Source organism: Mycteria americana, chromosome 5 (assembly GCF_035582795.1).
Source record: "Mycteria americana isolate JAX WOST 10 ecotype Jacksonville Zoo and Gardens chromosome 5, USCA_MyAme_1.0, whole genome shotgun sequence".
Classification (NCBI taxonomy): Eukaryota; Metazoa; Chordata; class Aves; order Ciconiiformes; family Ciconiidae; genus Mycteria; species Mycteria americana.
The window spans coordinates 7185796-7207884 of record NC_134369.1 but is presented as its reverse complement, the minus strand read 5'-3'; the positions used below and the strand labels follow the sequence as shown (position 1 = coordinate 7207884).

General features: G+C 42.6%; 1 protein-coding gene across 5 annotated transcripts in view; it reads left to right on the top strand.

Moving 5' to 3' along the window:
* Positions 1-19979, top strand: part of BDNF (brain derived neurotrophic factor) — a 40906-nt gene extending 20927 nt beyond the window's left edge. For 3 of the 5 annotated variants that reach the window (XM_075502038.1, XM_075502035.1, XM_075502036.1), the window contains exon 2: positions 17105-19979. In XM_075502038.1, the coding sequence (XP_075358153.1) occupies positions 17126-17866 (741 nt within the window). In that variant the 5' untranslated portion in view covers positions 17105-17125 and the 3' untranslated portion in view covers positions 17867-19979. Of the gene's footprint in view, positions 1-2600; positions 2755-4047; positions 4221-17104 lie in introns of those variants that run through there. The other 2 variants (XM_075502034.1, XM_075502037.1) reach the window with 2 other exon arrangements.
* Positions 19980-22089: the final 2110 nt, after the last annotated feature.

Sequence of the window (22089 nt, the reverse complement as noted above, 5' to 3'; positions counted from 1 at the left end):
GGGTTGGCTCTGTTTGCGCGTGGTCGGCCGTCCCAAGCGAGAAGGTCGTCATATCGTCCCGCTCGTTTGTGTCGGGTAGCGCCTTGGTGCAAATCAATGGCTCCGCTTGCAGAGCAGGACTGCTGCCTGCGAGTGCTTGGGTGAAGACTTGACCCCAGCGATGGCCCAGAGTTAGCCTAGGTAGGGAAGAACGTAAGCAGAGGGGACGCTCTTGGCTCTGTCCCGGCTGCGAATCCCGTGGTTTGGCATGCGAGAGGAGGTAGCAGCTGTCCGGGGGATGCTACGGCTCCCTGCGTGCGGAGCGGCAGGGCGCTGGCTGTGTAAACAAACCCGGGGTGAGGGAAAGGGAGAAGGCAAACTGCGACGGTCTCCTGCCTGCTCTGGGAGCAGCAGGACGGAGTGCTGTCCCTCACCTGGGTCTCGGGGCAAAGCAACAGCTCTGTTTCAACTCTAAAATACCTCAAAGGAGCTGGTGGATGTTTCAGCTGTTTACTTAACACGACTAGATACAGGAGCCTTTCTGTAGGGCTCTGTAACTCGCAACAATTTTCTGCTGTAGTGCTACCACTTAATGTTCAGCTTCACTGAACCTCGGCTGGGAAAACCCATTTGTAAGTAGCGTGCCTTCTGTTCACGTCGCCAGTGCTCTCTGCTTTCTGGAGCTGCAGGGTAGATCCTGTCGTTATATGGCTGTGAAATCAGGGTAAACCAGGTCAGAAGGATCAAGAACACTTTATCTGAATAATCCAGATATAACAGTGGAGGAAAATGGGAAAGGACTTTTATCTTGGAGGGAGTAAGGCTAAACTGAAAAAAAGTTTAATTTCAAGCAGCGTGCTTTTAAACATGAAGGCATTATGTCGTAGCGTAGTGCTACGGGAGTACTACAATATGCTGGAATACTACGAAACGTAGTGCACAGATGCAAAGGATTTTAAAGACTCATTAAAATGTGAAAGAATATAGTGGAAAATAAGGATCCGTGCTTTTGCTTAAAAGCTTTGCATATTGTGACAGCGCTGAAAGTAGCTGCAGTTAAAAGTCCCTGCAGTACCTGTAGCACTTGCTGCAACTCTTACTCTGCTGTTACAGCGAGGAGAACACAAGAAGCTGCATGTTTAGCTCAGATAATAGTTCTCTGCCAGGGTGCAGGTATAAAAGCAGTTCACAAGAAGCTCGTGGGTAGGAGACCTTCTCATCCCTTCTATGGGTAAGCCTACATGAAGATGAGAAACAATTCACTTTTGAGTGAATTGTGTAATAAGTGCGGTCCTATTAAAAAAAAAAAAAAAAAAGTATTTCCCATATCTACCTTCCTGGTTTGTATAAAAGGCTAAAATGTTGTTCTAAGAATGTGCCCTGTGCCTACACTAGAAATCTCACGTTAGGCATTGTGTGAATTGGTGGAGGCTCCACTAGAAGAGGATATATGCTTTTAGTAGGTTAATTGCTAACTTGTCTTGACCTGTCTTCAAGCATATGTTGTGAGCACTTGGTTCCTCCTAAATAGCTAAAATGCTGCTTAATTAGGAAGCTCTCAATCATTTCTTAGATCAGTTCATACACTGGCATTCTTGGTAATGCTTAGCTGTGTGCACCCTTTAAAACGAAGCTTTTAAAAGCATTGAAGCTAAGCTATTTTTGTGTATTGCCGAAATGAAGTGGTAACTCAATAAGCTACTGTCTCCAGTTCCAGCTAGGAAGGCTCTGTGCGTAACAACTCTTGTTCCCCGTGGTACACCATTAGGAAGCCGTATAGGTGTGTACTGAGCAAACTGCCTGATGCACGAGCTGGGATGGGGCTGGTAGGCTGTGCCCACTGTCAGCTCACAAATCTTACTGTTTCCCTTCCTTATCGATACCTGTTATTCAGTCTTATCTTTGTAAGTTGTTTGGGGCAGAGATAGTCTTGCCTGTCTTCTATTCCTGGTACCTGACAAGGACTCCTCAGCGCTTTTGTAATACAAACGATAAATAACAGATTTTGCTACTCAGTGTATACTGGCAACTCTGCTATGGCGCCTTAAACGTACGTGTTATCAACATAAATCCTTATGTTACTTGATTTGGAAACACTAGACTATACAATAACAGAAGAATAAAATGCTTTAATTTTGGAGATACATGTGTGAGTTAACAGGGTAGCCGTTATACTATGGCCTGTCTCCTCTGATATAACCTTATGTTGGCCATGTTGCGTACAATTCTAGGCTCTGAGCAGTCCATTGAGGAACACCGTTTGCAAGAGTTGTCCGTGCAGAACAGGACAAAGTCACGTGCATAAAGTGTAGGTTATCTGTAGGGTCAGGCTCGTATTTTCCTCCTTTTCAACATTCAGGACCTAATTATCAGGCAACTAGAGAGCGGTGGAGTTCAAGTGCTACACCCAACAGTAACGATCAACATGGAACAGTCTGGAAAACTGAAGATGCTATGGACTTGACTGAATAGGCAACGGTCTTACCAAAAAAAGCTAACCTCATCTTGGGCATAATTTCTACCCTTTATAAATTGTGAACCAGAAGGTTGGCTGGGATGATGCTGATTTGACATGATTGTAATCCTTTAGTAACACTGATACTAGTGGTAGCAGAACGTCCCATGACAGCATAATTTAGGCATCACAAATGGCTACAGCTGTCTGAAGATGAGTCCCATGGACAACCAGAGGAAGCAAAAGGAAACTTCATTTAGTGAATTTTCATGCCCCAGTGACAGCTGCCATAAGGCTGTAGCAGTTGTATACTTTCCTCGGTAAGAATATTGTATCTTTCAGAGAAGTCATTTTTTGAAACCAGTTAATTAGGACAGTTATTTCTGGCCGTGGCATTTGTACAGAACAGAAGGCATGATTGTTCTTATGTTTGTTTCTCTGAGTCCTTTGATCGACTAGAAGCTCTCAATGCTTTACGCTATAAATTACCTCAATACTTTGGCAGTTCATTTCTTTTCTTGTGTACTTGGTTAGGAAAATGCAGAAATCCTTGTGACTCAGCTTCAGACTACTATAAATTATGAAGAAATGGGGGAGGGGGTCACATTTCAAATTAGGAACGGCAATTCTAGGAGGATGGGAGGAATACTGGTTGCTAAATTTGAGATAAGCATCTCTTGGTATCTCAAAATCTGAGCAGCTACCGCCACCTAGAGATGCACGAACCGAACACGTTGCTATGGCTGGCTCTTGCAAGTGAGGCTGGACAATTAAAATGAGTGAGGCTGCTAATCCCAACCATTCTTACTCGCAGCAGTTAAGTTTTGTGTATGCGTGCGGGCTTTTTTAACCCTGTAACTGAGGTGGTATCTGCAAATCCTGCTCTAGCGATGCAGGTAACTAATCTTTATACAGTCTTCCTTGTGTGGCTCAAAGAGGTAAACGAGAAGGATCACTTTCAGTAAATCATTTGCTGACTGAACTTTGGACTACACCTAAAGAAGTATTTGCAAGTCAGATTTATGCTGGTTTGTTACAGCTGTCGGTGAGACTTGATAGCGTGTCCAAAGCTTGCACCAAAAAAGTGCAATGTAGAACCAATCCCTTAAGGATTTGAGTTGGTTTGGGGGGAGAGGGGGTTTGTTCCCCCACCCCATCATTGAATTCTACTTGGTAGGGGGTGTCCTTTAGTAGATATTTGGTGGAATAGAAAAAAATTCCGATTTTTCTTAATGTATCAACTCGGCAGCCTTGAGCTTGGTTTCACTAGATCCAGGATTTTCCCAATTTCAAAATTAAGTATCGAAGTTAAACTGCGTATGTGGGTATTTGTTGCTACCCCAAATCTAACAACATGGAATACACTGTTTATATCTGCCCCTTCGTTCTTAGGATATAGTTTCCTGTTTTGTTTTGAGCTCACAACTTCTGATTTGTATGTTTGTACATCAGTCTTTGGCTATAGCAGGTTCTTTCTCTGCGTTTGGGAGAGAAGAATAAGCACTGTTCCCTATTTAACTTGTGAGGAACTGCTTATAAAGAGAAACAATGTGCCTTTTTTACCCGCTGAACTCATAATCTCATGTGCAATTACTTCTCTTTGACTCCTACAGACACAGTACATTTGGGGGGCTTTTATACTAACTGCTAGCTTACGGCTATCAAATGCCCAGTGGAATAAGAAACCCAACACAACTAAACCGCAGTGGGAGTTGAAACCTTCCGTCTCACACAGCCTTGAAAATGCAAGCCACTAGTTGATGGCATGTACTGCATATCTTTCCAGGTGAATTTTTTGATAATTTCTTAAGATACTTGAAATCTGTCAGTGTAAAGTATATTGGGATAAGTGCTTAATGTATAGCTTCTGAGGGAACAGAGTTTTACTGTGGGAAACTGAGGAGCTGTGACAGCAGGGCATTTGCCATTCAAGTCAGGAGGCAACTGCAGGCTGTTTATACCAGACAAGGGTGTATGAGGAGAGAGCCGTTGTGCCAAACTAGTGTTTGGAAACTGCCCTTGGCTCAGCTGGAGTTCCACATCCAACCTCTGCCTCTCCAGTACGCACGCTGGGCTACAGGTAGGCTTGTAGTCCTTTGCATGCATGCAGCATAGCAGGAGGAGCCTAGAAAAAGATCGAACTAAGCAAAGCCTTGAGCAAAATGCTGTTATACGCTCTTTATTAACTCAGCATGCAAAAGACTTGGAGCATGTTGCTGCAGTTAAGGCTGTAACAATAAGAACAGGACTCGAGTCTTCCCCCCTCCCCCAGAATCCTGTAGTACATACCTTAAAAAAGAGAGTTAAACATAATCTTGTGCCAATTCTAGCGCATGTTATGCCTTATCTAAAGTGATCAAAACACTGCTTTCTTTAAACATAACAGCTCCTGCAGAAATGCAGTTTTGTCTAGATCAAGGAATTAAAGTTTATGATCGCTGGATTCCTTAGTCCGTTATGCCATTTACTTTCTAAGCTTGGTGCTACGTTTAGTATCCATATGGTTTAGTTTACCCTTCTTTACGCTGGCCATGGCGTGCTCGGTGAGTGTTCAGCACTTGATATACTGAGATGAAAAGAAATGAAATCTAAACTTTATTCAAGGGCTGGATTAGTAAGTAAACCAACCTCCCCTTAGTCATAGCTGTCACCGTACTACAGAAGTGTATGGACACTGTTGGGATGAGCGACAGGACTTGTTTTGCGGTATTTCTAGATAATTGTGCCTGCTGGCTGCCTGCATTAAGACTTGGATCTTCACTTGCTATTTACATTCCTTTGGAGTTGATAATCCAGTTTGACTGAGCCATAAATGCCAAGAGAGAAATGCTATTTGATAGAATTTGCACTGAAAGCCAGTGTGAGTCCAAGGGGGAAGCACAGCCACTAACAAGTTCAAGCTGGCAAGGGTAACTTAACCAGAACCCACGCCAGGAAACTGTGGTGAAGTACGAATTTGCTGCTGAACATCATGACTACCCTTTATCTTTATAATGGGTTGAACCAAAACTAGAAATAAACACATCTGAAGTTCTCCATTTTTGCTTTTCCAGAGATAAACATTACAGTTTATGTCAATGTCATGATTATTTTTTTTCGTTGGCATCTAATGTCCTGCAGACTGGTGAAGAAGGATTGTTTTTATTTTATGGGAGGCAAAGAAAGATGTTTCACATCTCATTACAACAGCAGGATATACTTACTGGTATGGCATCTGCAGGTTGCTGCCAATGAAATGGTGCAAAGAGAGGATAAGCAGGTGCTTTTTTAAATCTTTTCACAGAAATACAAATTTTGTGTAATGACAGGCAAAAGAATGTCTGAAAATTAGTTTTCCCCTCAAAAGCTAATGATTCGTACCTGAATTTCAAACAAAGAACAAAGCTGCCCTCCTTAGAAGACTCATTTTGAGTCCGTTTCTCTCTCTGTTTTGCACTAATGATTAATTTCTGCTGCCCCCTGTGCAAAACTTTTCTGCCACTGTAACTGCAAAAGTAGCAGGAGCGTTAATGATGAGCAAGGGTGTTGCAAAAGGATAAGTGAGTCGATTCCACATGCCTCCATTAAAAAAAAAAAAAAAAACAAACAAAAAAAAAACACAAAAAAACCCCCACAACAACCCCAAAACCAGCAAAAAAGCAGAAATAAGATTTAAGAAACTACTTGGACGTCTAAGTCTTCAAAGTCTACCTCCAAGTCTGACAAACCTAGATGCAACATCTTGAATTCCATAATCCTCAAGTATGAAGTCAAGTCACCTGGTTCTTAATCCGTTTTGTTCAACATAGATATTGTTGTATATTTTTTGCCTTGCTCTGATTCCTGTAACTGTTACAAAAATTATAGAATCTTATGCCTGGAAATACCAGAAATAATTTCCCCTGCCTCTAGCTAATGCAAGGACAGGTATGCAACGAGAGCTAGAAAACACAATAAATAACTTCCATGTCTACTCTAAATTAAGCACTTTGGAGCAAAACTTCAGTCGCAAAGCACCACCAGACCTGTTAGTATTCAAGTTGTACTCCCTAGAAAATGACTGCAGGGGAACTGCCGATACTCTGCATATCTTGTAATTAGTCATGTTCAGGCATACTTCAAAACATGACCTGTAGTTTTGTCGAGGACAGTCCTGAGCCATTTATATTTTTAATAAAACGATACATCTGTGGAGATGCATTGGGGAAAAAAAAAAAGATGACCAGAACTCAGTCATCTTTTTTCCTTTCATTATTTTGATGGGGATGGTGCTGCTACACTGGCTTCATCCCCTGTAAGGGCTCAGCATCCATATGACGAGTAGGCATAGCCTTGCTCTTCTCCATTTTATACAAATTAAGGCTGACCTTTGGTCCCTGGCAAGCTGCCTGGTTTGTGTTTATAGGGCTGGTAAATATCTACTTGTGCAGTAGTAGTTCTCCATGGGAATAGGTCTTTCCTGAATTTCATAGCAAATTTGCTGTGGGTAAAAGCAGCCTCCGGATGAGACAGGAAGTTGTGTTGCATTTCAAACCAAACTTCTTGGAGGTTTCAATGGTGAAGAATGTTTCTGTTTTAACTCTAGTTTTGCTTTTCTTGTTTTTTCTTCGTTATATAATGGTTGAGCCCACAAATTAGAAGCGTGAGGCTAAAAGCTGAAGAATGAAGGAACAAAAAGCCATATGGCAATAGCAGGAGGTCCTGCCACCTCACCTTAGGCTCGTGACAACATGCCCTACATTTAACCTACAGTCAGGAACTAATTAACGACACAGATGGAAGTGAGCTAGCATATGTATTCAAAATAATACCCCTAAGGTTTTAATCAGCTGCCCTGCCTCTTTCTGGGTTAGACATCTAAGTTACCATAGAGAGATTTGCAAAATATGTAAATGATACATATGGTTAAGGCAGCTTTGTGTCGTGGCTGAAGCGAGGGATTGGGAGCAGGGGCTCCCCTCCTCTTTGGTTCAGCAGTGACTTGCTGTGCAGCCCGGGGTAAGTTGCTTAAACGTCTTCATGGGCTTCAGCCTACCCAGAAGGAAAACAGGATTTCTGATGGGGTTCCTCCTCACCTAAGTATGTTGAGATTCAATGGCTGCAAAGCACTTTGGAAGCTTTGATAGCATGTTCTCCAAGAAATGTTGTACAAATGGAGAGTCACAGCAGCATAAGTACCAGCTCTCTCTGCTCTTGCAACTAAGTGTGTTTTGTCTTCTCTAGAACTACTAATTATCTCTGATAAGACAGCTCTGCTTTTGATTTTGAATAGGATGGTGACTTCTAGATAATCTGTCGTGTTGTGCAGAGATTTGAGGGAGGGAGAACACTTAGCTGCTTTCAACAGACTAATTGGGTAATTTAATGTTTCTCGCTTTAACTTTCTCTTTCCTCCCCCTACCCGCAGCTATCTGAAGAGAGGCTCTCCTTCCCTGCAGGGCAGTAGGATCTGCTTATGTGAAGGGACAGGTATTGAAGTTTTTCTAGAGAACTGTTTATTTAATGACTGAAATCCCATATACAAACCTACCCTTTGGAGCTTAAGGGCTCTTACAGTGAGAACAGCATGCTGGCAGGAAAGCCACTTTCTTCACCAGGGGTGCGTGTGCATGAAACAAGACACCCAAGCGTGGAGCAGAGGAAAGTTAGGTGGTGTTGGGCTGGATTTTGCATACTTCTGTTTATAGGCATGTCTGGGCTATTTATGTGCTTATGTTGGTGGGGGAAGGGAGGAGCTAGTCTGCACACCTAGAAAGCTTTTTTTCTTCCTCTTCAAATTATTACAAAATATGCATGTATCCCTCAGGAGTCCTGAGTATGAGGAAGCTGTTTTGCCGAAACCTGTCACATTTTGTTCTGATACAGCTATTAGCTATAGTTTAGATGTTGGCCCCATCTGATTTTTATGACTCCATAAGTGCTGGGCCACCTTCACAGCTGGTATAAATCTGTGAACAGAGCACTATGGATTTACACCGGGCAGTGACTGTGCCCACCAGAATTGGGTTCACTGGAACATACTGCTTCGATGAACCTCAACGGGTTTTGTGGAAATCATTTCCATGATGCCACAATCTATAGTTCTGTCTGGTGGCAAGTATGAAAAGCCATGAACCAGGTAAACTGCATTTTTAATTGGGGAGAGGAAGGACCCAATGTCCACGTAATTCACAGGAATCGCAGCGTAATACTCCTCTGCGGAAGAAGTTACACCATTATACAACTAGGAGAAGGCAGGAGCCTGATAAATTAATTTTTTCCTGCAAGGCTGCAGGTTTTTCTTTACGTTCCATTAAACGTTTGTACCTTGAGCAGTACAACTAATGAAGCTTGTTTTCAGACACTTGCATCTTTGCCAGATATACCTCCTCACCCCTTGTAGTAATTCCAAAAGCTTTTCCTCTGTGGAGCTTGTGAAATGAAAGCAGCAATACACAGCGTTCTAAGTCTGTAAGCGGGTAAGCCCGTACACTGGTGTTTGCCTGACTAAGGATGGAGGAGGGGGGGAGCTTATTTGGGTGGGTCTCAGCTACTTGCATGCCAGTTACAACATGTGGCCGTGGAAATAGTGTTGTCTGTGAAACTTGTATCCCTCTATTGAATCTGGTTGAAGCTGGCCCCCAAATTTTTAAGATACATTAGGGACAGAGACCCAGGCATAGCAATTGCAAAAGTCTTGTTTCAACCCACTTAGAAGGTGGAAAAAAAGCTGAAAACTTTAATGCTTTGAAATCTGTGGTGTACTGCATCGTCATAGTAAAATACCACTGATGAAAAAGCACTTTTTGCCAAAGTGTTTTCAATACAGTTACGTTAACATATTAACATAACTTCCCAACAGTGTTATATCCAAAGATAAAGCTGTTGTCACTGCAGGACACATGCAGGGCTGGCTGCCCAGTGAGGTGGGTTAGATTCCTAATGAGTACATCCTTGTTAAATACAAATCCGTCATTATTCCATTAATGGAGGTGGCTTTGCAAACTTACAAACTTCTGCTCCTGGTCTGGTTGTTCCCATGTAACTTTGGACTTGAATACTCCCAGAAGCTGCTCTGGTACCTCCGTGTAAGATTTTATCCCTTGCCCTGTCTATGGAAAGTATTTCCATGGAGATGCTGTGCTAACAACTGGACTGAGCGCGTGTTGAGAGAAATTTGCACACGAGGGCGGGCAGCCAAAAGATGAATGATAACACCACTGGCAAATGCAGGCATATTGTTAATACCTGTCAGGGCTCTGACAACAGGCATTTCCAGTTTCTGGTTCATGCACATCACAATGTACTGATCTGCTTCGTTTCAAGGACTGACTATGGCTAAAAGCAAGGTATTCTCTTACAGCAACGCCACACACAGTCAGGGTCTCAGCAAAGGTAAGAGTCTTGCAACAAATGGGTATAGCCCTTGCTCTCCTCCCTTACCCTAGAGAAAGCACTGCCTGCCCCAACCATGGGTAACTGCTCCATCTGACGCTTATGCTTTTTAACCATTGATTTTCCTTGGCTAGGCTTCACTTATGTTCCTGTTGAGTGCATAATGTTCTATAGGTCCTAGGAAGTTTGCCACTTGCAGCAGAACCGATGGGTGCGTGGGATGTTTTACATGCTGTTCAATAGTTTATAGGCACTCGTAAGATCCAAGCTCAACTGGTACAGCAGCTTCTGGGTTGTTCCAGGGCGGCTGGACACATGTCACAGTACAAGGGATCCAACTCACGCTAGTTTGCATGCTTCGTGCTCCGTTCTGTTCCTGCTCTCGGGTGCCAATTATCCTTGACTTCAGTGGGAGCTTCATGTGTGTACTTGGCAGAATAGCTTAGTCCTGTGACAATTCAGTACAGTATTTCATACCAAAGAGCCCTAGTGAAATGGAAGACAAACCACAGATGCTGCTCAAAGGTCTGAGGTTCTGCCCTAACATTCTTCTGCACACAGGTTGAATTATCATTATATAAAGCTCTAGTGGCTACCGAAGCAAATGGTTTCGGAGAACTGTAATTATCTGCTCCCATGGAGGAGCCAGATAGTATCTTGGCACGGAGTAATTACTTCATGGGGTGGTTTTGTGGTTGTTTTTCTTGTTTTGTGGGGGGTTTTAGGTAGCCTGTTCTCTAGGTGAACTTTCCTTTCACAGAGGTTGCATAATGTTACTTCTGAATGAACACAGTAATGGCATGAATGTATCTCGACAAATACTCTAAAACAGATTAGTGCTGTTTTCGAAGCCTGAAGTCAGTTTTGAAATTGGAATTTGCTAATGCTTAGTTTTTAGGCTTGGAAGTCGTGTCTTTACTGTACGGTATTTCTGGCATGGCAGTAGCGGTACGGCATGTTACCCTACCCATGATACTCCTGATGGGCAAAACCCAACCTGCTGGTAGCGCTTTTATCTGAGGGGGACTTTCACTGCATACCTTGGTATTTTAACATGAAATTTTGGCAAAACATATTGTGGCAAAGCATATCGTGTTTGGTATGTATAGTGGCATGCATACAAGCACCCTTTTGGAGCTGAGTTTCTTTGTTTACAGCAGGGGTTGCAAACCCCCGTGCAGTTTGAGTGCCCTGTGTGTGGGATGCTGGACAAACCGCTGGAAAAGCAGTGTGTGTGTCACTGGCTCAACAATCGGTTCCCATTGTAAAAGTATAAAAATAGTGCACATCTGTTCTCTTCCATGGGTGTTGTCTCTCTGAAAGCTCCGATACCATCTGTGAGTCTGGCCTGCTATTCCTTCATTTGTGCATACTGCCAAAACTCATCCTGCCTGTTTCCCGGTATGGGCAGAATGGGTCTGAGATCCATCCGACAGAAATCCTACTGGGAACTCCTCGTAGTCCTGCACTTGGCCAATTTAAGTATAAGCATGCTGGTAATGAGGAGACTGTCTGGTCTGTGCCCATCAGAGCAGCTGAATTCTTTTTCTCAGAGCTTTGAAGCAAGTGTGCCCTTTGCATGGCTGTTTGAGTGTCCGGAAAGGTATGATGCAAGTTTGTAGGAAACTCTGATACATAACTCTGTGAAAGATCGGGGGTGTAATGTCATGGCATTATTATTTTGCCATTATTTTCTTTGAGTTCTTTCCCACCTCTGGTTGACAGGAGAAGTTGTGATTTTTGTATTCATTGGGGAGAGAGTCTGATAAAACCTTGGAACCCCACAAAAACTCCTTGTAGTGCTTTAAACAGATGCATCCTTCTCCAGAGCCAATGTAGGCATTGCTGGAGTTTCTTTGCTCTCAGAAGCTGTACCATAAGCAATATTTAGCAGCATAAGGTGAAAGCAAATTTCTTATGTTAGAAGTTGTAGTTTACAAACTACTTGTAAATTTGCTTGCTATTTATCTTAGTCTTCAAAGTGGTTCTTTGTCTCTGCCATCTCTGGCATTACGGCTAAGTAGATTTTATTACTTCAGGGAGAACCAACATGAGAATAAAAATAAAATGGGTTTCTTCTTCCTGACACGAAGAACCGACTTACAAGAATACAAATTGGGTGTGGGTGTGCATGTGTATATATTGGGGGGAGGGCGCTTTATTTTCAGTAATAAAAAGTAATTATATAGTTTGCTGCGTAAATAGCCGCAAGGATAACCAGAGTGCGTCAGACATCCAGTTATGCATGTGTTAAAGGTTAATACTATTTGTTCTCAGTACATTTAGTCTTTGCAAATCATGTGCTGACATGCATCCCATTTTAGTATCTGTTCACACACTCCGGTAATGATGCGTAGAGCAGGAGCTCATGCCTGTGCCATTCAGTAGTATTTAGTAAACTGAACTTTTGTATAAAGGTCTTAGAAAATGGCAAGGCAGAAAATGAATGTCTTCTTGCTGCTAATTTTATCTTCCACCGCACACTCCTTTCTGGAGATTAAAGCATTATGAATCTATTCACTACTGAAAGTTATTTCAACTTTCATAGCACATATCAGGATGCAGAAAAGCAAGTACATGTTCACAGCTGTTCCTCAGGTCTCTCTGCTGGAAATACAACCTGTTAAGCTACTACATTTCTGCTTAAAATAACTAAAAGTAGTGCAATAAAACGATTAACTGGTGAATCCTCATTAAATACAAATACTGAAATAAATAGTACAGCTAGATAATTGACCGCATATGTAAACTAGCTGTAGATAATTGACATGACCTTCATTTAACGAGCCTCCTTCCCATTAGTGGACACGACTGCCACAGTTATGTGCCCTTATTCTAGCTGTAATTGTATGGACTTTATTGAAGTACAAACTAGGTCACGTCTTCCTGAGATCTGGTCCATGGTGGGTGACCTCTTTTCATTGCTTCAGCTTTGCTATGCTGCATAAGAGAAGGAGAGATGTTCTTGCAGCCATGAGAATGGATGTCGTTCAGGAAACCAGTCTCAAATGCTGTTTTGACAGAGATGTCTTGTGTGACCTGAGGGAGTAGCTTAAGGCTAGGTCTCAAGGAGGCCAGCATACATCTATTTTAAAGAGCTTATATCTATTTTATACAAGTTAGTAAGTGTATACAACAGTGTATGGGACAGCAATTGAATGCAAATTTCCTCTCCTAGAGAAGTCTTTGATCTCTTATGCCTAGTGACATAGCTGAACAGGAGGAGTGCAAAAGCTGCAGCCTTTAGTTGTCATTCCTGGAAGGTGGGGAGTAGAAACCTGAACCTCCTACAGCTGAGAAGGGAGGGGATGGAGGCACCACAGGACTACAGACTGAGGCTGTATCATCAGTGATTTTATGTTGTATTTTTCTAGCTGCATGTCCGACTAAAAGTGGCCGTGGCTGCTCTGTTTTGTCTGGCATTCAGTTGTATCGATGCCCTCAGAACATGCTGTGTCAGCCAGGTTGCTCCGGTTAAGAAATACTCGGCATTGATGAGTCTCCATGGGAAATAGGTGCTCAGTCTACCAGGATAGCATCAGGCATGGGCGTACACAGAAGTACTGGGACATCTCCATGCAAGGCCTCGTAGTGGCGGATGAGCCCAGCATGGAAAGGGGCAGTACCTTGCTCAGTAGTAGCATGCTGGGAAACTAGGAAAATGCAGCTTTCTCCCATGTTCCCACCCCGGTTCCATTTCCACGCGGGGTGGCATGGCGACTTCCTCGTAATCGGAAGGGTGTACATAATCTGTTAGTGTTTGGGGTTTACAAGGCACTTATTGTAACAGGACAGGCAGTATCTTTACTCTTCGCAACATAATGAAGGTTTGATAGCTGGGGAGCAGAGGAAAAGGACTGGAAGCTGCCATCCAAAGTGTTTCCAATGACCTTTTTGGTGCTACATTGGGATATTAGTCCTGCCTCACTAACTAAGAGATGAACCTTGCATTCATGAGTCAGTCCAACAGTAGCTGAAAGGCTGTGTGTTTCTACCCATTGAGTGAGATTTAAATCTTATTCTGCCACAGCATGATAAACTAGTAGATCTTGAGCAATTGCTATGGCCTCTAAAATGAAGAGATTTCCCAGGTGTTAAAATATTACTTCCTCATATTAAATCATCTGATATCATTTTGCTGCCAAAGATGACGACTGTGTATATTGCTCAAGTCACTGTCAAGATAGAGAGAAGAATCTTTTCACATCCTGCTTGCACAGTTCAGCTTAGTGCGGGACTCATTTACAAAGAAGTAGATGTTTGATCTGTTTGCTTGCTAGCAATACTCCATGTGCCTGCGCTGCTGAAGCTTACTTTGACATACTCTTCTTCGGTTATAAAGGGGAGGAAGAGGGTTGGCTTTTAGGGGAACACATTTTGTTGCATGTTATCAGTATGTTATGTGGATAATGGCTCTCTTAAAGTTGTTGATTTTGAGAGCCTAGTTGTACATTGTTTCTTGCTACCCCAGATAATAGCGGCAGTCATATGTCATTGGATGGGATGTAAATTGATCAAGCTTGACAGCAGTTTCCTTCCTAAATGGAAGGCAAAATTGATTCAGGAAGGATGAATTTAATGTGAAATATAAAGTACTGTTAGATCTGGTGACCAACCAGCCATTGGCAGAGGATGCTGAGGGCTTATTGAAGTCAGTTGGTGAGGTTTCTCTGCACCTGTGTCTTCGTCCTTGTAAGAAAAATGTCCATGCAAACGAAGTTGCACAGCCACTATTCTGTTCATTTCACATCCCTCCAAGTTCACTGCTATCATAAGAAGTAAACAGCCCAATGACAATAGTGAAGGATGTGGCCTGGTCCAGGAATCCTTCTATCCTTTGTTAACCTACCTAACTTGAAAAGCAAATGTTCAGCCTCCCACTGGTGCACTTGGCTGATGGGTGCAAGCTTCTCCTTCTCCGTTTTGTGCTTGTCTTGGTGCCTCTTGTGTTGTGTCCTCTCTCTTTTACACTGGAAGGCCCTTTGGGGTACTACGTGCTCAGACAGAGTCTGTCCTCCAGAGTCCAGATATTGGCTGGGACCTCTGGGCACTACTCTAATAAAAATAACAGGAACTTGATTAGGAGCCAGAAGATCTGTGTTCTGTTCACTGCTCTGGTGGTCACATAGTGTGATGTGGGTGTTTGGGGTGTTTTTCCTTTTAAGTTTTATATAAAACAATTCTCAGAAGAGGGAGTGTATGAATATTATTCTTTTTGTTGCCTGTTCCACTGGCTCTGCATTTGTATGCTAGCTGAACCACCCCTTCTCCCTCTCGCCTTGTCTCTCCTTGTTTGATAAAGGAAGACTGATAACCTTCCTTGTGTTGTAAATCATCTCTATAGTGTCTCTCTTCCTCCCCTTGGAGGAAGAAATCTGTTATTACTCCCTGTAGAATGTTTTAAAAAATCCTAGGATGAAAAAAATCTGCAAAATATTAATGTTCTGCATGGTTAGAGCAAACACTATGTTCCTGTGAGTCACAGATGTCAGGTTTGTTTAATCTTAATAAATCTATGCCACAATAACACTTTTAAACAGGAAGAGAGATGGAGGGATGAAGGAAGAGTTGTGCTGGGGTAGAGAGGACTCTTAGCCAAAATCTTGTTTAGTGGGGGGCTGGGGGTGAGGGGGCATGGACACAAACCCAAACATTTCCCCCCCCAGCCCCCCACTTCATTAAGTAAACTTTGAGGCCTACATTTTGGGCACTGCCTTTCTAGTACATATTTCATTTTCTTTGTATGTTTTATGATAGATTGTCTTTCCATGTTTGAGTCTTAAGAGTACTAGTTTCCCACAGCATATTTGCAGGAGATGAAGTAAGGCTTTTTACATAGCACCCTGTTGGCAAACAGAAATAGCATTTACTCCAATGAGTGCTGCCAAGTATGAGGTACTTCCGAATGAACTTCAAAAGCTCTGAAACAAGCATTAGCTGCTGCTTCAAAAATGTGAACAATGCCATTGCTTTCTAGCAAGCAGAACTGGTGAGAGCAGGGATCGGAAGGAGGAAAAATAACAACTGGATGTGATGGATGTTGTAGTAGCACTTGGGATCAGACAGAAAGCATAGCTCTCTGTCAGTGCAGGATTTGGGGGGTTCTTGTTGTAATAGTACCTAAAGTGTGTACTCTGCACTTGAGGAGGAAACGATTTCTACCCTGAGGAACGTACAATCTACGGAGACGTAGCAAAGCGCTTGGGAACGAGCAGTCATACAAGCCCAGGTTCTTGGGAGTGCTGATAGGAGTGAGTCGTGCTGATTCCAAGGCTGGTGAGGAGTTTTCTTACTGGCACTCTTTCCTGGTGCTACCCCTCCATGCTCAAGGAGGACAGAGCCAAGTGCATACATAAGCCCAAAGCATGGCCCAGAACTTGGGGCAGAATGTTCTGTGGAGAGAAACAGCCAAACTGCTGTGTTTCAATATGGCAGTAGGGCTGGTTGTGCATCTGGTTTGCATGCTGAGCTCTGGGCTTTAACTGGGTTCACATAGGTGCTTTGCCTGCTTGAGAACAGGCGGTATGGGGCTCTGGGAAAGTACGGTGCAGTGGTTCTGGTACTGTCATTTCAGTATAGCTCTTTATCAGCTCTGGAGTCCAGCAGGTCCCTTCCATGGCATTCACATGATGCAAGCAATCTTTCCAGCTCAAATTTAGTATGGTAGCAAGCATACTGTCCTGGACCATTTTCTTGTTCTATATTTATGCATACATACCTTCTACTTTTAGATGAGGAATTGACCTGCTGAGACCTCAGAATTTGTATGGCCTCTTGCTGCGTTTTGAAGGTTGCTTTCAAAACGCAAATGCAATTTATCCTGGTGCTGTTCAGTTTTTTGTGGATAGAATGATGAAATATTTTTGGCATAGAGAGACCTTAAAAATCAAATATTTGCATTTGCACTTGAAATGGAAGTCTTGCCTTTCACGCTTGCGAAGCAGCCTTTTACTGCTGAAATGTTGCATTGCTAAATAGCAGTTCTGCTTTTGCTGTTACTTGAAATAGGTGTAATCAGTCAATAAATAGGGAGTCTGCGTAGATCTAATTTAATACTACAGAAAGACTTTGGCACGTAAGAACTCTGACTTGCTGGTATCAGTGTTGCCTAAGCTTTGGCATATGCTTTATCTGAAACCCTAAATCAAAGAACACCCTTGTACAAGAGTATGCTTTATCACTGGTAATGAGTTGCGGCTACATGCAGCAGATCTCTGCAGAAAATGCGTAATGTCTCATGACAACTCAGGTGAATTTTTATTGCTCCATCCCTTGTAAGTTAAATCTTTTTTTTTTTCTTGTTCTTGTCCTTAACAGTTCCACCAAGTGAGAAGAGTGATGACCATCCTTTTCCTTACTATGGTTATCTCATACTTCAGTTGCATGAAAGCTGCCCCGATGAAAGAAGCTAGCGTAAGAGGACAAGGCAGCTTGGCTTACCCAGGTCTTCGGACCCATGGGACTCTTGAGAGCCTAAATGGGCCCAGTGCTGGTTCAAGGGGACTGACATCACTGGCGGACACTTTTGAACATGTCATAGAGGAGCTTCTAGATGAGGACCAGGACATCCAGCCCAGCGAGGAAAACAAGGATGCAGACTTGTACACATCCCGAGTCATGCTAAGCAGTCAAGTGCCTTTGGAACCCCCGCTGCTCTTTCTGCTCGAGGAGTACAAAAACTACTTGGATGCTGCAAACATGTCCATGAGGGTCCGGCGCCACTCCGACCCAGCTCGCCGCGGGGAACTGAGCGTATGTGACAGCACGAGCGAGTGGGTGACGGCAGCAGAGAAAAAGACTGCAGTGGACATGTCCGGGGCGACTGTCACAGTCCTGGAAAAAGTCCCAGTACCCAAAGGCCAACTGAAGCAATACTTCTATGAGACCAAATGCAACCCCAAGGGGTACACAAAGGAGGGCTGCAGGGGCATAGACAAGAGGCACTGGAACTCCCAGTGCCGAACTACCCAGTCTTACGTGAGAGCTCTCACCATGGATAATAAAAAGAGAGTTGGCTGGCGCTTTATAAGGATAGACACTTCCTGTGTATGTACATTAACCATTAAAAGGGGAAGATAGTGGATTCGTGTTGTATAGATTATATTGAGACAAAATTATCTATTTGTATATATACATAACAGGGTAAATTATTCAGTAAAAAATAATTTTATGGACTGCATGTATAACTGAAGTTTATACAGTACAGTGGTTCCACAATCTATTTATTGAACATATCCATGACCTGAAGGGGAACAAAAGTCATTTGCGCACAAGTTTAAAAAACAAAAAAAAAAAAACCACCAACAAAAAAAAAAGAAAAACAAGCAAACAAAAAAGTCTGCATAACATTCCTCTAACATTGTGGTTTGTCGCCGTTGCCAAGAATTGAAAATATAAAAAAGTTTAAAAAAAAAAAAAATAAAATTGCATGCTGCTTCAATTGTGAATTGATGATAAACTGTCCTCTTTCAGAAAAATAAATTGAACCAAAACATTCCGTTTACATTTTAGACAGTAAGTATCTTTATTCCTGTTAGTATTATATCTGTTTACTGCTTTTAACTTCTGATAGCGTTGGAATTAAAACAATGTCAAGGTGCTGTTGTCATAGTTTTACTGTTTCTCTCTTACTTTTGAACTCCCATCAGATTGAAAAAGAAAAAAAAATCATTACCTTATTCTGGATTAAAAACAAATTTGTTTTTTGTATGTTGTGAAGGTGTTTGCAATAGCAATCCAACTACTGACAAAAAAAAAAATAAAAAAAAAAGAGGCAACTGAAAAAGAATGGTGATGTTCCACTTCACATTGTTAAACTACAGGCTTAAAGACAGCACTTATTTAACTGTATGGCAACATGCTTTTTGGGGTTATCTTTTTTTTTTTTTTTTTATTTGCTGTCTTTTGAGACCTGCATTGCTTATACCATGTTTGTTTGTGTTTGGGTTTTTTTTTTCCCCCTTTCCTCCCTCTGGAAGGATGTTGGTTGTCATCTTTAAAATATTTCACTTACCATACAACTGAAATGTCATATAGAAAATAGTTGACAGAGTGTTGAGAGCAGTGATTTTCCTGTGATAGAAGACTTGGTGAAGCACAACCAGAACGTCACTAGAAAAGGGTCGAGCAAGATGATAGTGGATCTGAAATCAGGTTGGTCGTGGGACTGGGTAGCTCACCCAGTTCAGGGACGAATAACGGTGTTTTGGGTCGACTGCGGCTATCCAAATCGTAGTCGGCTCTGAATGTGGTCCCGTGCATCCTCTGCCAGTTGCCTCGTACGCTGCTGCGGGTAGCGCAGCCTTCCCCTCCAGAGCTTGTCTAGCAGCCCCAGGCCTGCAAACCGTCGCCTGCAAACTGCAGCGGCCTCCCTGCCCGAAGGAGCCCTGAGAACGAGCTAGGGAATGAGGCAGAAAGAGGCCCTGCCTCTAGTCGAAAGCAATCAGCATTTCTGTTTGCGTGGCTCTACCTCTGCTGTCAGCCTTACTTCACGAAACAAATACTGGCATAAAAAATTCTCTTGAAGTAAGTGAAGAGCAAGCACTGGAGGAGCTGGCTTAGCGTTGCTTAGGTTCTGACAGACGTATTTAGCCCTGCGCTACCCCTCTGACTATCCTGACAGAAGTATTTCTAAAAAGGCGGGTTGTGAGCCGAAGAGCGATGCATAGCACTTGCACTGACTACAGTGGGCAGGGAGGCAGAAATAGCTCATTAGTGAGCTCACTGAAGGCAGATGCTATATTTGTAATTCCTGTAGATGAAGAAAAGCAGCTGAACGAAGAGGAAAATACTGCAAAACATAACTACTTCTGAATGCTGCAGAACCTGCGTTAGTCTGCCTTGCTGTTGAAGTTAATTAAAAACCTGGAGCGGGCAAAGCTTGTTTGAAATACGATCCCCCATGACAATTCTCTTTGAAGAGTATATTTGATGCTGAGTCTATGTCATTACTAGTAAAACCCCTGCTGGAAGCTAACAGAGACACCTTCAAAATCAATGATTTCTTCTACTTAGGGTAGAAGGGCTTCCCCTTCCCTAGGATAACTGACTGTCAAAGGAGAACCATCCCGACCGCGAAATGAAAACCTTTGGCATGGGCCACGTGCTCGCTGGACGGTGAAGGAGGAGAGAGGGTTGTCTGACCCACCTGAACTTCAAACTTCAGCCTACCCAATCGATCGCAGAAATGAAAAAAAAAAAACTTACTGAAAGGTCTCAAAACTTCAACTGAAGCGTTCTTCATGCAAATTGAACGTTGGTGTAATGGAGAATTTCCTTTCGCTCTGGCCAGGACCTGTATGTGTATTGTAATTCTGTGCATTTAATAACCCACACGTGGCTCAGGAGCTATGCTCAGCAGTACTCCTGAACTGCAGCAGAGAGGTGGTGTCACGGTGGCTCCCCTCAAAACCAGGGCTGGTTGCTTAGGAAGGGGAAAGGATGATGCTAATGAGTGAATAACAGATCATTCATCTAGACTGGAAAAAGAAATGATAGCTAGGACGTGGCAGTAATCTAATTCAGACACAGGAATAAAAGAATTCCCTGTTCAAATAAATCGGATTTCCAAAAGAGAAGTGTTAACGCATAAATCATGCCAGAGAGAAAGTTCCTCATTTCCCAGAGTTAATTATGGCAATATCCTTCAGTCAGAAGTCCTCACCTGGCACAGGGAAGGGTGGCACTGCTGTGGCAGAATTACCACAGTGGGCTGGTCGGTTCAGAAGGGTGGCAGGCAGCCCACGCGGGCGGGGGACTAAGGGACGGAGCTGAGAACCTACAGAGGAACCGTGTCCTGTAACTACACCTAGAGCGATATTCCCCATACGTAATACGCCCATTCTGTGCCTACCGACGTAACGCGAAACTGGCAATTAAACCGCGGTCCCATGGCTCTCACCTGCCTGACCTACTACATCCGTGATCACAGGCTTGGCGGTTTTAGTTAAAACAGAGGTGGCGGGGAGGGGGTGGTTTTCTTTCCTGTCACTTAATTAAACTCTTGCTGTGGTCTGTTCGTGACAGAGGTATATCATGCATGTCAGCAGGCCTAGTGCTGTGTTAAAGTAAAGACTCTTGCAACTGTAAGTTAATGTCTGTGGCCTTGTTCTCTATTATTCACCTTGTGTAACATAAATATTTATTGTATATTTATATAATTTTATGTTTTTTGGGAAAAACTGAAATTGGCATTAAAATTTAAAAGCAACTGCGTCATATTGTAAATATAATTAAGCTATATTTAAGTGTACTGATTAACATAATATATGTTTAACTATAGAGTTTTTTATGTTTTTAAATATATTTTCAAAATATATATATAAAACTTGGGGTTTTTTGGGGGACCTGTGACTCTTTTCTCTAATTGTAAAACAAACTTGAGTTTTACTATAAAGATGTGTGTTCTTTGTTTTAAAACAATTTTTACTTTATTTTAGCAATAAAATCTCACTCAGAGGGCAGCTAGCCCCCTGTTTCAGAGCTGGGCAGTTAGCATTGGGAGGGGAGGGGTGGCAAGAATTTACTTTCCATAAAAGTTGGGGATACTCGCAGAATGATGCATTTCCATTTAATTCTAGCGCGTAAGTCCTCGTGAGACTAAAAAAACCATGAATGACACATATATATGATTTTATTCTGCCATAAAATAATGAGCGTAATGGAAGTGAGGAGGAGGGGTTACTAACCTTAGTAACTAAGGAATAAGTGAGACAGAAACTCAATAGCTATAGTCCAGTCATGTACCTGATTTTTAAATGGTATCATGTATATTTATATCCCCTGCGCTGAACTTATTTATGACCCCACGGAGTACTAGGAATGGAATTCCTTGGATTTAACATATTGTAACCATTTCTAAAAGAATATGCTCTACTATAACTGCCAAGCCTTTGTATATTTAATTATCCCATAGCCCTAGAACAATCAATAAATCTTCATGATTAATAGAAAACTTTCATATAACTTTAGGGGGAAAAAAAAGCACAAACCCAAACTCTTAAAAAATTCCATTGCTGCAAATTTCTCAAGAGGCCAGTGCCAGCACCATCTCCACAAGAACTGAGGAAACGGTGCTTCTGCAAATTATCATTTATATTAAACACACATGCGTGCACACTGTTTGCTTTATTGTTGTCTTAAAATAAGCTAACGGAAGCAGTAACAGATACTCAAACCATTGGTGTATGGAAGGATGGGGCCGCGTTATTACTGCGCCATGTGCCTGCTCCTGGCTGCGGGAGCTGGCTCTGCTCAGACCCTGCCTCCTTCCCTAGACAGGACAGAGATGGGTGAGGTTGCTT